This window comes from Oryza brachyantha, chromosome 12 (assembly GCF_000231095.2).
Source record: "Oryza brachyantha chromosome 12, ObraRS2, whole genome shotgun sequence".
NCBI lineage: Eukaryota > Viridiplantae > Streptophyta > Magnoliopsida > Poales > Poaceae > Oryza > Oryza brachyantha.
In genome coordinates, this window is record NC_023174.2 from 1,349,674 (window position 1) to 1,370,211 (window position 20,538).

Below are 20,538 nucleotides of genomic sequence, written 5' to 3' on the forward strand. Positions count from 1 at the left end.
TTTATTTAAAAATTTTACATAATTATTAATTATTTTTATATTATTTCATTTATTATTAAATATACTTTTATATGTGTATATATATAGCTTTACATATTTTAAAAAAATTTAAATAAAACGAACGGTCAAATATATGTCAAAAAGTCAACGGTGTCAAATATTTAAACAGAGATAGAGTAATTAAAAAGGAGCAAAATAATAGCGATGCAGTACTCCAGATATAAAGAGTTTTACAATACTTTGTTTTTTTTAGATTGGAAGCTTTATTAGAACTAAGTAACTAGTACATAACTAAGATGCACATAGCGGATTACAGTACTTAGTTACAATGTCATGGGAGTCGGCATGTGAGCTAGACATGAAAAAGCTAACCATTGATTTGGCCACCATTTACACCAACTATATATATTCCTTCCATTATACAAGCATCTATGGCACATACTATACAAGCATCAGGAATGATCAACCCTCCCTTGTGTTGCTCCTGCGACTCCACATGAACATTATGAAAGGCATGCTTATGCCTTCGCCACTCAGCCGGGTGCAGGGCTCATGAATTACCAACATCTGAAGAATCTAAATCTGTGCTAGTATAACTGAATATCTAATTTGTATCTTGCTGTTCTGGAAAGGCCAGAAAGGGTTTGAAAGTGAGGATAAGTCCGAGGAACTCAAAGACGTTCAGAAGAAAGAACACCATCTGATCACCTGTATGAGCGGAAGAAATTTAGACAAGGGTAAATTATACAAGATCTCTACTATTCTAAAACTCAAATATTTCGCATCATTCAGATTTTACTCAAGAAGATAACAGATTTTGCTTTGCCAGAAAGGAATGAAAGGCATGCCATGCAAAATTTTACACAAGATAACGAATTTTACCAGGAAGGAAGGAGGCGTCCTGGCGTTTTTGTGCCCACGAAAACCTGCATCAACAAGAATTAATGTGGGATGGTACCGAAAAAAATTCCTTATAATTTTAAAAGTTATTGGAATATATCCTAGTTCAGAGGCAATTTTGCATCACCTCACTAAAACATGTGACTATAGTACTATACTGACAGTTGTTCATGACTTCATGGCACTCCTGGACCATATTATAATAATAACAGTATAATGAATAAATTCTTCTTTTTATGGAACACAATGCCTGGCATTGATTATAATTTATAAGGTCCTTCAGAAAAGGTCTGTGCGGAATTCATGATTGATGGAGAAGACATCTTCATTAGATACAGTATCAAGGGACCACTAGTAAATCCAACATACTTTATGCCCTTCATAGCTTCAAACATATTTCAGTTAAATATACTAACCAAGAGTTTTTTTTTTAAATGAAAGTACACTCGTAAAAAAATTCACATAGCTATAATAAAGTACACTCACACAATGCCTGCCCCTGCTGGAGCCACTGCCTTGAAAAGGGACATTCCTGTCATTGCCAAGCCATTGGCAGCCCCTCGTTGGTCTTGAGGCTGTTAGTAGTTTTGTGATCATCTATCAATGGAAATTTTGTATAAAGTGGTGTTGAAATCAACCATTATTTTGATTACGTACCACAGCATTATTTTGTAGGATGAAACATCCTGTAATGATGGTAACCTATTATAGTATAGCATAGGAAACTATTAGAACATAGTATAACAAAACTCTATCTATATATTAATATAAGACAAAATTATATTACAGTGATAAATACCAGAGACGAATAATTATATATGTACTATCTTGTCTTGTATTATTATAATCAACTCCATGTTCACCAGAAAAAGGTCAGATTGGATAACAATAAGTGTATATCATATTTATCTTATCTGTCATCAGACTTGGCAAATTGCAGGTTTTATAAAATATCAAACCTACCATTTTTGCAGACTTGGTTCTGAAAATCATGCGTTTAGATTCCTAAAATTTGAGATGGAAATGTACTCACAGAAAGATTATTTTTTATAACTGATGCAATGTTCAGTACGGTTGATAGTCCAGGTCCTGATAGGTATGTCATATATGGGTATGTGAATAGAATAGGTATGCACGCAATCTGCAATATGAAGAACAGTAGGTAAGAGTTGAAGAACGAATAGAAATAGATACATTTCAACAACACAATGGGAACTCTTACTCACAGCTGCAATTCGAGAAGCCTTAATATGTCCTAGAACCTTATTAATGCGAGGATAAATGAAGAGTTGATACACAAGAAGACTGGCACCTGAAATAGAATTTCTATTACAAATAACAGAAAGTTGAGCCACAAAAATGTTTCTAGATATAGAATTTGAATATTTTATGATTCTATCTGGCTTGCAAACACCTGCTAATAGCACTTTCTGCATATTGGTCCTTAAACTGGATACTATCATAATGTTGTAAATGGTACTTCAGGAAATATGAACAGAAAAATAAAGTTGAGTAATAACTGAATTATTGCAAGCCTTACAATATCTTGTCCTTGTTACCGGCTGTACCTATACCGTTTAATACATGTATTATGTGTAAACCTCACTGGGTTGTACCTCTTACCAGTCCTGCTGTGAAAAAGTAAATTGACAAAAGTCACCTGTTTACATGTGGTGCTCAACCAAAAACTACACTTACAAATTTTGCATTACCAAACTTTCGTTCACTCTGGACACAGCCAGGGCCCAACTACAACTAGAACTCCTTTTTTACCTTCTTGGTGAATCGGTGGCAAAGGCGATATTCATCTATTACTTACTTACATGAAAATCAAAAGCACAATTCCATATCCGTTTTTGTTGACCAGAAACCATTAGGCACATGTTACTCCTAACTAGTGTTTTCTTGCCAGATAGTCATATAAACTACCTAACCCACAGAATCAAAGTTAAAATTTTCCATATTAATGTATAAGCATTTTTTTTACATGGAAGAACATGAAATTCAGGTATAAGCCTAGAGTTGCTCATAAATCAGTTTCCAGTTGGTTTTATCTAAGCTCAAGTCTTTTTCAGTTTTGGCACCACAGTTTAACTGTCTTTGTCTAGGAAGAAAGTACAAGAAAATATAGACATCATTTTCTGCAGGATATTATCACTAATAGCACTGGTAAAGGCACAAGAAAATGTTACCCGTGATTGCAAGCACTTGACCCACATCCTCAGATGACAAACTCAGCCCACCGTACTTCCTGTCACTTTCTGCCCATAGAGAGAATATCTGAAGTTGATCCCACATAATGTTAGTACTAAAATTATAGGTTAAAATTTATTTTAAACAAGTAATGCAGAATCTAGCAGAATATGCAGAACGTGGCACTAGAAGTCTGTGTTACAGAGAAGGATAAATCTAAAACCAATAGAACTACAGAAGCTGCTTATAAACTGTAGAAAGTCTAACAGAAAACTGTCCGGTCTGTTTCACCAGTGACTGATACAAGTTGATTATTTTGTGCTAAATGCATTTTGATGTACAAGTTATTTTGAAGGAAATGTTTCATATTGCATCATCTGTAACTACAAATAATATATTTATTACATCATCTGTACATTTTCTTATTATAATTGTAAACTTGTATATTTATGGCCTGATACATTCCAATAGAAAATCATGATGTACACCAAATGTTGTCTGCTGAAATGCATAGCTACTCGAGTGTCAATTGAGTGTAAACCGCAGGATCTAACAGTTTATATGCAAAGAAGTAGCAAACTCTCCATACATGATAGCAAGAAGCCAAGAGCAATACCTCTGTATAAGCCATATCGTGAAAGGAAAAGACACAGTAGAGAATTATGGATGACATCAATGGCCAATTACTCAATAAGCTCTTCTTGTTGTTCAATGTACCATTTTGCTCAGCCTTTCCTTTCAGATCAATAAAATCGCTCTCCAAAGATTCAACGGTTTCATATCTATTTACATCAGCTTTATGCTTGTGTAATGTCTCCTAAAATACATTTTAAGATACTTTACAACCATATATAATGTATCAAACAACCTATAGACAATGAGTGAAATAACCCAAGAAGTATCCACATATTCAAATCAAATATAAATTTGGATTAAACATTACTCCCTCCAATTTTTAATGTTTGATGCCATTCACTTTTATATATTTAGTTGACCACTCTTTTTATTCAAAATTTTTGTGCAAATATGCAAAATTGTAAGTCATGCATAAAACTCATTTAATGATAAAACAAATCATAACAGAAAAAATAATAATTAAGTAATTTTTTTAATAAGAAAAATGGCCAGATATAGATCCAAAAGTATCTACATCAGAATAGTAATTGAGTTTGGTTGCTAACCGTGCTACAAAACATATACTCATTCAGTTTTAGAATGCAAGACTTTCTAGCATTGCTTAGATTCATATATATGCTAATGAATTTAGACATATATACAAATAATGTCCATCGATCAATGGATAAATCTAGGCAAATCTAGAAGGTCTTAAAATATGAAACGAAGGGAGTACTAACATTTTTTTTTTCAGATTGAACTATCGAATGTAACTAAATATGCGTCAATTACAACTATTTGCATATTTTGTGAAGTTAACAGCAGTAGCATCTGACTTACCGGCATCCATATGCAGCCTACGAGAACAACAGCAGCAAAGACTGATATGCATAAGCATGGTAAGAAATATGGGAACCTGAGTTTTTCAACAAAAGTAAGTATTCTATAAATGAATCATCAAAAGACATTCTGTTGGCTCACACAAAGAATACCTTGCAAAGAGTGAGTCAGGTGAAAAGACATTTGGAAAATTCTCTGCAGGCTGCCATAAAATAAAGCATATTAAATTTCTTACTATTAGACTAACAATGTTTAGTTCTCTAAGAGTAGGTACAATAGCAGGCTATAAGACAACTATAAACATATTTTAAGAAGATAAAAGTGGAGAGAGAAGACGAGTGGGCTATTAATTTGTAGCCAGCTACAGCACAGACTCCAATACACAATGTGTGTATGACATGTAGGACATGATGGTATATGTTTTGTAGGTAGCTACTGCATGAGTTGGCTATTAGATTAGCTATAGGTGAGTTGGAGCTAATAGTTGGCTATACTATTGAACTTGCTCTAATGCATACCTGTGAAAGGTAGCCTCCAAGAGCTGGGCCAATGATGAGACCTATTCCCCATGCTGTGCTAACCTAAATTCAAGAAAACAAGTTTCAAAATCAACATAATGTAAATAAAAATAATTAATAGCACAACAATGTGGCACTGTATTTACAAGTGACAACGCAAGAGCTTCATGTTCAGGTCGGCAAACTTCAATAGCATAAGCCTGAAAAGGGAAAATATAGATTGATCAACTACCAGGTACAACAACAAAAAGAAACAACTTTCCAAATTTACCATACCTTTATTGGCCCAAGCAAACCATTTAAAGCACCAAGAAGAAATCTCGTAGCTATTGCCATCGAATAGGTGACACTAAGCCCAAATAAAGTATTAAAGATGACCCTGATAACAAGAAGTTAGTTAGAAACAGACCAATAAACAAAGTCATGCCAAATATCAACTATCAACTATTATTTCATATGCAGAGGAAAAACATTACTCACACGGCGAAAATGCCAAACACAACAACTGGTTTCCTCCCAATACGATCTGCTGCGATCCCCCAAGCAGTTGAAGTCAAACATCGGCCAAACATAAAAGAAGCACCTAGACACCAGTAAATAAGGAAATCATCATATGTGCCAGTCAAGGTGGGTACACTACTCATAGGCTTCAGACTTGATCATAAATTTTGGATGAGGTTCATGAGAATTATACCCACAAAGCCAGCATAGAACCCAATGTCTTCTGTTCTTTTTGCAACATGCAAGTCTCTTATCTGTGTAATAAGACATGTCTTTAAGACTTAATAGCTAGAGTAAAGAAGTTAAGACATGCATATGTTCCCAGATATGGAAAAAAAAGGAGATAAATTACTACAATAAAAAATAGATTTAGCCATCAATAAGAAATGAAAATAGACATACCATGAAGTACAAGAAAGGGAACAATGATGATATCGGTAAAGCTGAAAAGCACAGGAGCGAAATTAGAAATATTGACTGTGCACCCAAAAAAACATGTAAAAAAGGATATGACGGGAACTGTGGCTACACTAAAAACTAAAAACATTTAAAATTTTGTAGATACATAAGTAGTAATGATAATTATGCAATGCTGATAACAGGGGACCACTTGAGAACTTCTCTAAAAACACAATAAAAGATGCTGGTAAGAACAGGGATAGTAAAATGTTATTATGGCTTGAAAACGATAGTGCCACTGCCAGTTGCACTTCAAATGAAGAAATGGAGAAAATTTGAAGTGCTAAATGCTTCTCATATTTCGAATGTTCCATGAATGATTTTTTTTAAGCAATACTCTCCAGGAAACAAGACAGTCCTCAATATCCTCAACACCAGATAGAAAATGATGTTCAAGTAGGTTAATTAATTGCTTGCTCCACTGTTGTAGAAGAGAAAGACTACTGTTCAGCTTCAGCACAACCATGATGAAGGATCTCATGCAGAACAGCTTATGGAACCTCACCCCTAAACATGTGCATGATTACAGCTAGCTAGATAGGGCACGTGGGAAACAAGTCATGCATCTATTCCAAGATGGTAGTTGCTGATTTCTCCAAAACAAATAGTCTTTATCTGTGCTCATTTGGAGTGGTATATAAACCTCTATTGAACAAGCATTACATCATTCAGGGAAATAAGTTAAGGTCATTTTTACAAATAAATATTGAACTGTAGACTGTAGGCTATCTAATCTAACACTGGTCTATGACATTTCAGTATATGCTTCTGCTGACTGTTGACTCTTTAGATAGAAGCCATGTACTGTTGTCATAAAATTTTCAGCAAATGAGGAAACACACATGAATGGCAAAGAACCTAAAAGGTGTGTAATCTCTAAATCAGTATCACCAACAGTCCCATCATTTGGAGATCCTATCAATGAAATTTGGTTGGACTATGACAGATTACAGGAATTAATTATGTGCCCAATAAGGTCTGGACAACTGGTACTATGATGTTACATGAATTAATTATGTGCCCAATAAGGTCTGGACAACTGGTACTACGATGTTGCATGAATTAATTATGTGCCCAATAAGGTCTGGACAACTGGTACTATGATGTTACATGAATTAATTATGTTTTCTAATACTTTTCACATTGTGACATCCCTCAAACAGTAAATTATTAGTTAACATAATAGACCCCCAGCAACAAACATGTCACATGAACCAGCACATGGCATTACAAGTTTGCAAGCTTTAACATCCACCAGCCATCCGTGATGACCATGTGGTTGATATATGCAGTAAGTAGAGTTGGCGAATCCCATTGTAGTTGACAATTGCAAGCACTAAGCAGCACCGAAAATGAGGCAGTTAATTGTCTAGTTAAACAGCAACATCATGTCATGGTGTCAACATCCCCCCTTATCACCGAAATCTTGCTGAGGCAATTGATTTTCTTCTATTGCTCCTGTTAATCTGTTATAGCGATTGCCCCACAGGAACAAAATAGTCGCAGCTAACATAATTGAACACCGACCAAACCCATTTGAAACAAATACAATACATGAGACATTGCTGTAAGAAAAACACGTGTTCTCCTGTTCCTACAGTATGCTAGCAAGATTCCCTATGTTGGCGAGACAGTTTGCTATTTCATTCGTACATTGGAAAAAAGAAAAGAAATCTTCCTATGTAACCGTGGGTTAGAAAAACAAGAACTTTTCTCAGAACTTGAGAGAGAGGTAATCAAGGTTGCAGAAAGGATGTTCCATACCGGCGGTGAGACAGATCATCCAGAGATAGAGGAACTCCTTGTAAGGCAATCCCCTGTAGAGCTCCTTCTTGCGGTCGTAGGCACAGCCGGGGCAACCCGGGTGGTTCTCCCCCTTGAGCAATGGCGCCTCCGCCTCCGCCTCCATCTCTCCCGGCGGGCAATGCGCCCCCACAGACTCCAACGGCGAGGAGGAGGAGGAGAGAATACCAATCAATCGCTACACGCAGCCAAGAACAGAGAGGCGCAGGGAGGCTCTTCGTCTTCCCCTCTTATCAATCGGCAGGAGGCCAAACGGCAGGAGGCCAAGAATGGGCGTGCGCCGGCGGCGAGAGGACACCAAAGGCGGGTTCTTTGCCTCTCCAATCCAAAGAATGGTAGAGCGCGCGGCAAGAAGAGAAGAGGAAGGGGGCAACAAGAAGCAGAGGAGGAAGAGAAATCCAAAACGAAGTGAGCCGCTGTCGTTTTACGGCACGGGAAGGGCTTCCGGCGCCCAGGAATGAATGAACGAATGAATGTTTGTTTAGAGGAATAAGAACAAGCGGTCCAGATGGAGTTTGGATCCTCCCTCTATCTATGGAACTCATTTATCAACAGAAGGAGAAGAAAACAAAATACTGCTCCTTGCAACATCATTTAGGGTTTGCTTAGTTTCCAAAGAACATCGCATTGATTTTTTTTGACATTTAAATAGAGTATTAAATAACCTAATTGATCTATGATTAGCCATAAGTGCTACCACAGTAATCAATATGTGCAAATAATAGTTTAATTAGGCTCAAAAAATCCGTCCCACGGTTTTCAGCCGGACTGTGAAATTCGTTTTTTCATTCGTATTTAAAAACTTCTTACGAAATTTGGTACAACGTTTAATGTGACCATTTCCTAAAAAATTTTGCCACGTAAACAAAGGCTGGCAGACGCAGAGACGTGACAAAGGCCACTGTCGCTACCTGCTTGTCTGGCTTGGTTTCCAGTAGCATGACACATCCAACAACATGCAACAAATATTCATGCGATCCACAACCCTATACCTTTTTCACAAACTTGTTTTCCTCTGTATGTTTTTCATGGGTCTATTTACTTTATATACCAGTTTAAACAATCTATAAACAAGTTTATAAAAAGGGTTAAAATATATACAATCTTGTCTTTCGTTTTTACTTGTGCTTATAAGCCAAAATTAAAATTTTTAATCTTAAATTTAAAGTAGATTTTGAGATTTTTTATTATAGTTTATACAACCTTGACTTTGGATGACGAACATATATATAAAAGTTTTATTTATAAATTATTATTATTTTAAATATCGTTTGGTTTTTTTCTGAATAAACCAAACAATCCCCCCTTAAAATTCAGGTCCACGAGGAGTATCCTAGTATTTTCCCTACAAACTTCGAACTTTCGCACTGACTTCGTGATTCGACATTTTCAATTCATACATAGGCCCTTTTCTCTCTCATGAAATTTTCGGTTGTGGCTATTTGAGGACATAAACAATTGAATTAAGATTGAAATTTTAATTTAGAATGGTCCAATGAGGAATTTTTTAAATTTATTTTTACATAGAACATATTAGGAAGCATGTCCATGATAATAATGTGAAAAGAACCGGCCCATATGTTTATGCCGTACGTTCAGATCTGTACGTGTTTCTAATGCAATAGTATATTCGAAATGTGCACATATTTTTGGACTTCATCTCTTCTTTTTTCTAATTTTTTTCATGCACGCATTCACATCTCTACATTTCCCTACCAGGACCTTGACATATCGTCTCAGATAAGGCTAATGTCAAATTTTTACACCTTTAACTATGAATAATTTTGAAATATTTACTTCGGAAACATGGAGACAATATGTATAGCTTAATTTAAAAAGTATTTCTCCGTTCTATATGTTATACTTTCTTATCTTGTCTAGATTTACATGTGTGCTAAAATGGATGAATCTAGATAACCCTAGAAAGTCTTATAATATGTAACGGAGATAGCACTTTAGTAAAATCATAAATCATATGCTTTTTGATACTTTATATATATATATATATATAATAAAAGATAAGTTATTTTTTGAGACGTCTTTTTATCTAAAACAACAATGTTCATGGAAATGGAATGAGTACAAACGAAAATGCCACGTTCATCTTCAAATATTTGCTTGGAATTTCAGGATTGAAAAATATTCAGTGAGAATAGTGAAAATTTGACGAAAATGAAAGAAACACATGCATGTCTATAGGTTTCATACATCGTACTGCGTGATACGAAGCTCATGAGCCAAACAGACACAACAATTGGAAGGCTGGAGGTCGACATCACATATAGCTCCATGCATGTTTGGAAGCATGCATAATTCATTCACAATGACGTTACCTATAATCTATGTCCCAACTCAAGTATCCGGATTTTACACAGTTCTTTTAGAGTACAAATATTACAACGATTTGTGTAATATGAAATCCTCCTTTCAATATGGATCCTTTACGATACTGCTTCTGCATTGCTCACTAACATATGATTGTTATGTTTGACATTTTTGCCATTGGCAATTAATTATACATATATTTATGGCTATGTTTAATGTTATTTTATATATTTATTACAATTTTTTTGTGATTTATGATAAAATAAACAAAACTTATTAATATTTGGCTTGAAATAGTAGCCTTTTCGTGTTCACTCAAATTAAGAATAGTATAAATATATCTATTTTATATAATCTTAGATGTTTAAATATTTTCAAAATAAGTAGTAATATCAACATATTAATACAAAGTTAGATTCCATAAAATTATAATTAATTATCCGTATTCTAAATAACCGTTTGGCATCACCTCTCCGCCTTGTATTTCGTTTTCCGCAATATTGGGTAGTACAGCGACTTGCCAAAGTTCTAGAGGGTTAGAGCATCTCCAAGAAAGTTGCCAAATAACTCTCCAAGTTAAAATTTGGAGATTTAGACCAAAATTCATGCTCTAACAAATTGGCCCACCGGACGGCCAAGTCATCCGGCTGGCCAAACCACCCCTACCACTGACCAAATTTGGTCAGCCAAAAGGCACTTGTCTACGTGGGCCCCACGTATGGCCCACACACCGTACCAGTACTACTCTAGTACTACTACAAGAGCTCGCATGGCCATCGGGGAGCCGCTGCCAGGAAGGGTCGCCGCCAGGGAGGGTCGCCGCTGTCGGGGAGGGTCGCCGCCGCCATGTCCGAGACCGCCGGCTCGCCGCGGCAGATCTGGTCGTCGCCGCCGCACATCCGGGGTCGCCGACTCCACGCCGGCGTCGGGCCACGGGGCCTCCTCGCTGCCGCGCCTCCACGCCGGCGCCGGGCTGCGGGGCCTCCCAGCCGCCACGCCACCCCGCCTCCTTGTCGGGGCCGCCGTTGCCTCTGCCTCCGCATGGGAAGGAAAGAGGAGAGATAAAGAAAGAGAAAAGAGAGAGGGAGAGAAAGAGATTGAGGAAGATAATGACATATGGAGCCTAAATGTCATAGACTTGAAATAGAGAGAGTGGATGGAGATGTTGTTGGAGTAAAAAACGAATTTGAGTAGCCAAATGAAATGGGGAGTGACCAAATTGGTATTTGGAAAGTCAAATTTGGGCTGTAGAGATGCTCTTAGGATGCACGAATCTCGAAGCAAATGGTTCGGTCCGTATAGTTTTGTCGCATTGTCGATTTCGGATTCGGGGGGCATTAAACAGTAACGCATCTTCCCGATCAACATACTAGACATCTAAACAAGAAACAGAGAACTAAAAAGAGCATAGATGGCCGGAGAAATGTTCGAATCAAAATGGAGATCATGTGGTGTGGATCGATGATGATGCAAGAACACGTAGCTAGCTAGCTATAGGTACCTGTGCAGAGCGTGACGATCCAGACGAAGAGGAAGCTCCCGTAGGGGATGCCGGTGCTGCCGGCCTTCCGCCGCTCGACGGCGCATCCCGAGCACCCCTCAATGCAGTACCCCTCACCGGTGGTGGTCTTCTTCTCCAGCAGCGGCGCCGCCGCCGCCTGCCGCCGTTGCCGTCCATCCTCCTCATCCATCGATCAAATCACCAGCCGAGATATATCTCTTTCTCCGCTCTTCTTGCCCGGACGGATGGATGGATCTATGTACTCACTCCAATAACTATTCCGCCCTCTTTCTTAAATACTACTCCAATGCCTACTGCTTCTGCTTGCATATGGAGTATACAACTTCTAGTGTATTAAATTAATTTTGACTTATGGGTAGTTGAGATCGATAGATCGATGGAACTGTGCGGTGTGGTGGGGATTGACAAGACACTAAAAATCTGTAGAATAAATGGGCACGTGAGGCTCGCGCTTAATTGGCTGAGGCTGATGAGGTGGATTCTGTTGTGCTCCGTGGCGATCAAGTAGCCTAGCTAGGCTAGTTTTTAGAGAGCGCAGAAAACGCGGGAATGCCGGTCCGATGGGGAGGAAGACGACTTGAGACACGCTTTCCTTGTCCAAATTGATACTTATACGTACTAGGGGTATCATAATGCATAGGTCTAAATAGTGGTGAAAAAAAATTAGGTACTCTCTTTTTTGTTTTTCTCCGTAAATGTGACTCAATTTACGTAAATACTAATAAATCTATACGTACATGTAAATTATATTATATGTACTCCTTCCGTTTCATAATGTAAGACTTCCTAATCTCATATAGTTCATATAGATGCTAATGAATCTATATATATATCAATGATGAATTTAGATAAGGCTAGAAAGTCTTATAATATGAAACGAAGACAGTATCTATCAATAGATAAATCTAGACAAAGCTAAAAATAACTATAATATGAAACAAGGGATATGTTAATTACTCTATAAATATGAAAATTTAAATTCAATTTGTACAAACCGTAAATAAAATAAACTCTAAGTAGTATTCATACTTATAATCATATTTATTTTCTTTTATAACTTATATAGATTAAATTTAAACTTATACGTTTATAAAGCGATGAACCGCGTAATAATATATTCTATCGATTTTTCTAACTTTTGTTAGTGTGATGACACGTAGGAACAGAGGAAGCGTTCATTACAGGGATTAAACAATTTCCCCTAATCGAAGTCGGAATTGTCAGCTGCAAATGCTACAAACCTTATATGTACGTACGTCACAAAAATATTTAGATCAAGTTTATTAATCCATCAATAGTCAATTAAAATCATGTCGCTTCACATAAACTATTTGCTTACAAATTAAAACAACACTGAATAAATTAATCTTTTGAGCTGAAACCGACCGCAAGAATTAATTAGCCCCCTTCTGATCTTAAACCAGCCATTTCATTTGAGCAAAGAAAAAAGGTGCGTTGTTATTTGTTAGTAGACTAATAGCCACGTACTGCTACAATTAAGTATCAAACAGTAAACAAGGGTCCTGGCCTGTAGCAACAAATTGCAGTCCGCCAACTTAGTTAGTTCTTACGGCATCAGCTCATTCGTCAGTCAACTTAATTAGACAGGTTGTTGGTACTTCAATCAATTTACACTCACATTATAGCAGCTAATAATAGCCAACAAGCCGACGATAAGGGCATATTCAATGTTATAGCACATCATGAGCTCTATTCTATTTTAAGTCATGTCAGCTGTACAAAAAATATTCTCTCAAAATGACTCTTTATAATTATAGACTAATTAATTCTCCGTTCGTATTTCATCTGGTCAGTATCTCTGCTTAGAGTCAGTATACGTATAAAGTAAATTTTCTAGTTGTCTTCATATTTTATGCGCCAAGAGTCGATGTTTTGCTAACTTTATGTAAAACAACCCATTTTCTCTCTCATATCGTCTCTTTTCCACGTTAGTGAGCATGCAGCGATAGAGACAACAATGAGAGCCTTTTGTACGTGTCCTAAGACTCTTTGTATCATTTTCTTAGCCTACTCATATAGCAATTAGCTCTTTATCATTAATGCAGGACCTGATTGTCTCTCTCACATAGTTTCTTTGTTCTTGTGTTCGAGCCGGCTATAAACTTATAGGTTGCATTTCCTCTCTCTTTCCATCTCTTCTCCACCTCAGCATTTAACTGACTTATAGCTTACTATTATACTTGCTTTTACAGACAAAATAGATTTACTCAGGCCAATTGCCTCAGCCACGTGTCAAATTAAAGAAGATTAAACACATTTTTTAAACTAAATTCGTAATACTAAATTACATCACTTATAGTCTCGAGTTTTAATACTTTCGATACAATGTATTTTATATAGTTACAAATGGCATATGCATGCAAACGAATTACTCCCTTGGTCCACAAATCCTGGAATAAAAATACATATATACTGGAAATAATTATTTGCATTCTCGTGTTTGGCCCTGCAGCTAGCGGCAGCACAAGTATCATGGAATATTTCCAGATTATACACGAATATGATACTCGTTTCTCTTTGGCAGTTAAGCAGGTCATTTTAGGCATGTTTTGGGAGTTTTACAGATTCTTGAAGCTTCAGGCACATAATTTCATAAATTAGATACAGCTTAAATCGTTTTTAATTATGTAATTACGTACTTGGGGACAACAGGAATTATATAAGGTTGACATCGCTATCCAGTATCATGAATTTTATACTAAAAGTCACTTTGGTAAGACAAATCTCTTCGAATTTAGTCAAGTTTATAGAAAGTATAATATTATTTTTAATACAAAATAAGTATACTACGAAAATATATTTAATGATGTATTTTAATGAAACCACAGTTAGGCAATGAGAATATTAGTAAATTTTTATGAATTAGTCAAACTTTTTAGATGGTTGACTTAGAATAAATTCAACAAGACTTATAATACGAACAATTACTTTAGTACATGGTTGAAACAACAATACACCCGTTACTTGTTATGGGCATAAACAAAATAGTGAATTACTTTTGTTCGTACCAAAATAACTTTATATAATTTAAATTTGAAAAAATGTTATTTTTAATTGGGATGGAAGGGTACTAATAGTAGGTGCTTTGACATAGTACCAATTAAGTACGAACTGGTCATAGTGCACTAGCTAGGCTGGTCCTGCCATTGCCCGGCTCGCTTTTAACCTCGACAGCCTAGTTTAGTGACTTTCCAAAATTCAACGGCCGGTGGTTTAGGTGCACGAATTAATCACATTAATTGAATTGATTTGTCGATTCTGATTCATCGAGAAGGAGCTAGGGCATCTATATACATCTACGTCCGATTAATCACTCTGTGTAGCATTATTAACTTAAGAAAAACTTAGAAGTTGTCTCTTCGTTTATCTACTGCTTGCAACATACTCCCAAGCTGCATGCAATCCTTTTTAAAGAAAAACTTCATACATTGGTTACATATAACAAATACAAAATATAGAAAATGATGTATTAAATATTATAGAGATTAAGCTATTGTATAAGTTATGTATTTACATGTCTATATAGACAATAACGGTATTGTAGATGCCCTAACGATGAGATGAAATGGTTAACGGAGGAGGGGAGAAACTAAACAGAACATATAAATGTTGAAATTAATTGAGGTTTGAGAGACCGAGGAGGAGAGAATCGGGTGATATGAAGCTCGGTTGATTGATCGTGAGGATCCATCCATGCAAGAGAGAATGTCTATATGGAAGGTCAGGTACCTGTGCAGAGCGTGACGATCCAGACGAAGAGGAAGCTCCCGTAGGGGATGCCGGCGCTCAGGGCCTTCCGCCGCTCGACGGCGCATCCCGGGCACCCCTCAATGCAGTACCCTTCGCCGGTGGTGGTCGTCTTCTTCTCCAGCAGCGGCGCCGCCGCCGCCTGCCGCCGTTGCCGTCCCTCCTCCTCATCCATCGATATATATGATCAAACCACCAGCCTCGCCGCGATATCAATCAAAATCTCTTGATCTATATCGATCGATCCTATATATGCTATCTTCTCTTGGACGGATGGATCATCGATCTGATCTATATATGCTCATATGGATTCCGTTAATTCACACTCGACCGAACTAGCTCTAATGATCGATCGGGAAATTACAATAAATAGAGAGTAAATTGGCACGTGATCAGGCTGGGTGGCAGCAGCTAGCTGATGTGGATTCCGTCCTGTTCCGTGGCGATCAAGTAGCCTTGCCTATACCTAGATAGGAGCACAAAACGAAAACGAACAGACAGCACCCGGAAGAGGACAAGTTGAGTCAGTCTTTCCATTGTCCAAAAATATAATTATCTCTACTGGTACTGTATATATATATCATGTGAACTTGCAAGAATTCAAGTTGGAATTGTCCCCTGCCCTAGCTGCCAAATCTTTTGCTTGCACAGTCCCAAAATATAAAGATTTCAGAGAGACGATGGCAGGATTTGTTATTGGTTAAATGGAAAAATAGGTAGAGAAACTAACTATTGGTTAAGATTAGAGAGTAATAGATTGGTTTGTTGCTTTTGCAACCTGTGGTTTATTCATCTGACCATGGTGGGCCCAGGTGGCAATGTTTCTTTCTGGTCAAATATTTTTTTAATCCATATTGTTCTTTACCACTTTTATTGAAATATAATTACCAACTTTCCTATCGATTGGTCAAATTAAAACAAATAATATGAAGAAGCTGATACATTATTTGACAAATTTAAACACTTCTAGTTGATATATTTTGGAACGAGAGGAGTTTATGACATAATAATAGAATATTACTTTGTTGAAGTTTATTAATATATCAAAAACACCGTCAACCTATTACAGATATAGTATATTGTTTAAAATGAAAAAATTAAATCAGTGGGGATACCATTTCTAATTATTATTTTCATACAAATGAAAACCGAATTAAGCTGACTGAACCCTACAGTTCATTAAATTTTAGCCAAAATCACATATCTTACTTATTATTGGGTGGTGTTTGAGTTATCTGAAATTTTAGGATTCAACGATTATTTGATCTTTTATAACTGTTTAAGGGTATAAATGAGTAAATTAACTAGTAAAAAGTAAAAGTCTTACTTTCAAGAGATCGGATAAGAAATTCTTTATATAAAATATTCTTTAAATAAAATACAAAGATTTTATGTTAGAGATATAATCCAAATTTTTATATGCAATGTGTTCGAATTATATTACTAGTTTTCTAATATGACTTTTATTTTTTTTAGAATAATTAGATTTTTTCCCTTTATATATCTCTTGTAAGCTAAACAATGACACGTTGTATTTTTCTAGGTTAAAATCATCCCTCACAGAGCTTATTGTCGGTTGGTGTCCATGGTTTTTTGCCTTAAGAGTTTTCACGTAAAATTTAGTGTATTCGCTTCTATTTTCCTAACATTTCACTTTTTAAGAAAAGGTGACCCTGCTTATTAATAAATGAAAAACATTTTATGGATAAAACATTTTATATTTGCAAATGCTATAAAATAAACTACGATAAACATTTTAATTTTAATTTTTAATTTTGACATACAAGCAATTGTAAAGTAAAAAAGCTTGTTAATGAGAATTTTTGACCATTGGTATAGGTTTGTTCTTTCCACGGCTTTTCCTCTGCTTTTTAATAGGTCTTGTGAGCACGTGTTTCGAACCTATTTTTTAACTAAAAGATCACATACAGATGTCCATCCTCTCATATTTTTAAAGTTAATGTGTAACTTTACAGTAGCAATTCTATTTTTACACCGTTAAAGAGCTATTAAAAAAATACAGCGATAGTAGCAACAAATTGCAGTCATATTTGATCGTGTGACATTAGCTCTTACGTCAATCAAGCGGCGATGGCTGATCATGGCAGAGCTAGCAGATCATGGCAGCTGGAGCTGTTACTGAAAGCCGCAAAAACCGCGGTACCACGCTCCCGGAGATCCCACAAGGTAACCGTAAAAACCGCAATGAATTTAAAAATAAAAAATTTGAATTCAAAACCGTGAAACCGCTATAAGTACATGCTGAAACAGCGCACGAGAACAGCGGAAACCGTGGTTTCCCGCACGGTTTTTGTAGCCGAAACCGCGGTTACTGCGAGAAAACCGTGGGTGTGATGTCAAATGAAAAAACATTAAAAAATCTTTAAAAAATACATAAAAATAGAAAAATATTTTGTGACTATATTTGTGAGTTGTGACATAGAAAAAATAGAAAAATAGAACATGTTTTAGATTAAACAAGAAAATTTTCGAATAACCTTTTCTAAATTCTTAATATTGCAACATACAAACATACACTATCATATGACTCATATCATCCTTCACCAAATAATTCACACCAATAACAAGTAACAACTGCGTCAAAACCATACTGTCACACCCAGAGTTTATCCTAAGCCTAATTCGTAAAAGAAATTCGTAATTAATAATTAGCTTAATTAACTCAGGAAAAATCCCTCTAAAGAAACTAATTTAATTAAATCAAGGTTCCAAATCAATTAACGGGATTTAAACTTAAATTGTAGAGTATAAAATTTTGCCCAATAATTAATCTAAAACTCAGCAAAAGTGGGGCTTTCCTTTTTCCCTCATTTTTCTTTCTTTTTCCCTTTCTCCTCAAATTGGGCCGAAGTCCAATTTTCCTCCTCTCTTTCTCCTTTTTCTTTTTCCCCTCCTCCCTCTCCCGGCCCGGTCCGGCCAGGCCGGCCCGCTTCCTCCTCTCCTCCCGCGCGCCTCCCCTTCCTCCCTCCTAGGCCGGCCCCAGCCGCAGCTCGACCCAGCTCTCCACCGCTCGCCCGCGCCTCAAGTCTGCCGCCACCTCCCTCGCGCCACTGACAGGCGAGGCCTGCCTGTCAGCGAATGGTCCGGGCGCCGGCCGAGTCCGCCTCCGCCCCGCCTTCGCCGCGCTACCGTAACCGCCGCCACCGAGTCCGCCTCGTCGCTGACTCGGTCTCCAACTACCTCGCCGCCCTAGCCAGCGTCTCTCCCCCCTATAAAACCCCCTTGCATGAGCGCCGCCGCCGCCCTTTCCCCGTCCGCCCGAACCGCCACCGCGCCCTCCTCCTTCGCCGCCGCAGTCGATCTCGCCGCCCGCGCCTCGCCACCCTCACCGCCGGCCGTTACCCCGTGTCCCGCCGTCTCACCGACTTGCCGCCGCCGTCCCCGTCGCCGGTGAGCTGACGTCGCTCTCCCTCTCCCTCATTTTCCTCTCCGGGGGCCGTCACCGAGGTTGTCATCGACGCCGCGCGCGTGCGCGCTCCATCGCGCCGTCATCGCCTCTCCACCCGCCGTCACCCCCACCTCCTAGACGCCGACGTGACCCCACCGTCGTCGAAGCGTCGCCGCACCACCACGCCCGTCGTGTCGTCGTCGCCTTCCCGAGCGCCCGGCGCCCGTCGCGTCGTCGCGGTGCGCGCGCTCGCCGCCGGCCGCTGTCCTCGCCATCGCCGCTGGTCGCGTTGTTGCCGCCGCGCCCGCCGCGTCATCGACGCCCTCCGTCGCCCGCTCGTCGCCGGTGCCGTTTTCCCTCCCGGCCGAGGCTACCTTCCCCTCCTCCTCTGCTTTGGGCCGCTGATGAGCGGGCCCCACTCATCAGTCGTCGGCCTCCCATCCCTCTTCCTCTCTCTGTCACGCGGGTCCCGTGCGTGAGCCGGCCCCCTTCCTCTCTCCTCTCGGGCCCACCTGTCAGCCCCCTTTCCCTCTCTCCCCCGCCGATAGGTGGCCCCCACCCATCAGCGCCTCCTCTCTCCTCCGCTGATGTCAGCAGCCCTATTAATTGCGCAATAATACATTTAGGACTTTTCTCTTTAGCTAAAAAAACCCAGAAAACTTCTAAAATTCATATCTAATTCATCTAGTCTTCGTTTAGGCCCATTCAAATTTCATTAAATTCATAAAATTGTCAAGAATCCATTAAAAATAGTTTCTTTCTCTGTTTCAGTAGTTTTATAGTTTGTTTTGCTTGTTTTGCTTTGTTTGTCGTAGGTTTTTCGCCCGTCGAAGCGCCGATCGTCCTCGAAGTCGTCGCCGGATTTCCTTGTGGGTCAGAGCAAGGCAGGTGGCACCCTTCTTTAATCATATTGAACCTATGATTATAAAATCCTCTGTTTTTACATTCAAACATGCATTGTGTTCAAATGTATTTACTTTATTTATCTATTGGGCTATTACCTTGATACCCGTTGAATTCCCACTTATTATTATTGTCATCCCAGGGTTAATTTGACTAGAAATATGCTTAGGCAATGCTTAGCCATGCTTTGTTCAACTAGCTCACCAATTATCATTTAATTACTGTCAGACCTGATAGACCTTTAATGGTTGCGATCATTTATTAATCTCCCGATGTGGATTAAATACAACTAAAATATTGCTTATGGTGGGCTGTGGGTGCATGGTTTTGAGAGTCACACCATGGCAATTAAGGACCGGTTATCGGGAAACCCTGGAAGTCTTACATGTACTAACCACATGCCGAAATGGGTAAGGTGGGATTTGGAGCATAGCTTCGAAATATTTGACGTACCAAGGCAAGGGTAGGCGTGATGGAGTATGGATGGGCAATCGTGGTGTAACGAAAGCCTCTGCTGCTTCCGGATCTACCAAGGTATAAGAGGGGACTGCCTGACTTGGTGTAAAGGAGGGGGTGAAACTTGAAGTACGGTGCGATTAAATAGGGAGGGTTATGTGACGGGTCCTATCACAGTTTCCCTTCCTTGGTATCGTGGTGATACACCGGCGTACGTTCAAGTGTAGTGGGACTGTGTCTTGTGGGTAAAGTTGTACACCTCTGCAGAGTAAAACTATTCAAATAGTCGTGCCCGTGGTTATGGGGCGAACTGACAGATTCACTGG

At 38.4% G+C, this 20,538-nt stretch overlaps 1 protein-coding gene across 3 annotated transcripts; it reads right to left on the bottom strand.

The window, feature by feature from the left end:
- Nucleotides 1-195: 195 nt before the first annotated feature.
- Nucleotides 196-15,788, bottom strand: LOC102719632 (protein ZINC INDUCED FACILITATOR-LIKE 1). 3 transcript variants are annotated; one of them, XM_015843183.2, is made up of 17 exons: nucleotides 15,427-15,788; nucleotides 5,970-6,010; nucleotides 5,761-5,821; nucleotides 5,547-5,649; nucleotides 5,343-5,445; nucleotides 5,213-5,266; nucleotides 5,067-5,129; nucleotides 4,701-4,750; nucleotides 4,549-4,624; nucleotides 3,710-3,910; nucleotides 3,093-3,180; nucleotides 2,127-2,212; nucleotides 1,934-2,041; nucleotides 1,558-1,602; nucleotides 1,387-1,475; nucleotides 883-926; nucleotides 196-708 (listed from the first exon to the last, which is right to left on the bottom strand). In XM_015843183.2, exons 1-17 carry the CDS (start codon nucleotides 15,617-15,619, stop codon nucleotides 605-607), a joined length of 1,509 nt encoding a protein of 502 aa, XP_015698669.2. In that variant the 5' UTR covers nucleotides 15,620-15,788; the 3' UTR covers nucleotides 196-604. The 3 variants fall into 3 exon arrangements, with proteins under 3 accessions (XP_015698669.2, XP_015698670.2, XP_006663796.2); XM_015843184.2 differs by lacking the exon at nucleotides 15,427-15,788 and adding an exon at nucleotides 11,656-11,971; XM_006663733.3 differs by lacking the exon at nucleotides 15,427-15,788 and adding an exon at nucleotides 7,791-8,284.
- Nucleotides 15,789-20,538: the final 4,750 nt, after the last annotated feature.

Excerpts from the sequence above, each read along its gene's own strand:
- LOC102719632 (XM_015843183.2), bottom strand. The coding sequence starts at position 15,619 with ATGGATGAGGAGGAGGGACGGCAACGGCGGCAGGCGGCGGCGGCGCCG. Across the intron at positions 5,822-5,969 it reads TCCCTTTCTTGTACTTCATG|ATAAGAGACTTGCATGTTGC; the intron begins GTATGTCTATTT and ends CTTATTACACAG. Across the intron at positions 2,213-3,092 it reads TCAAGTGCTTGCAATCACGG|GTGCCAGTCTTCTTGTGTAT; the intron begins GTAACATTTTCT and ends ATTCTATTTCAG.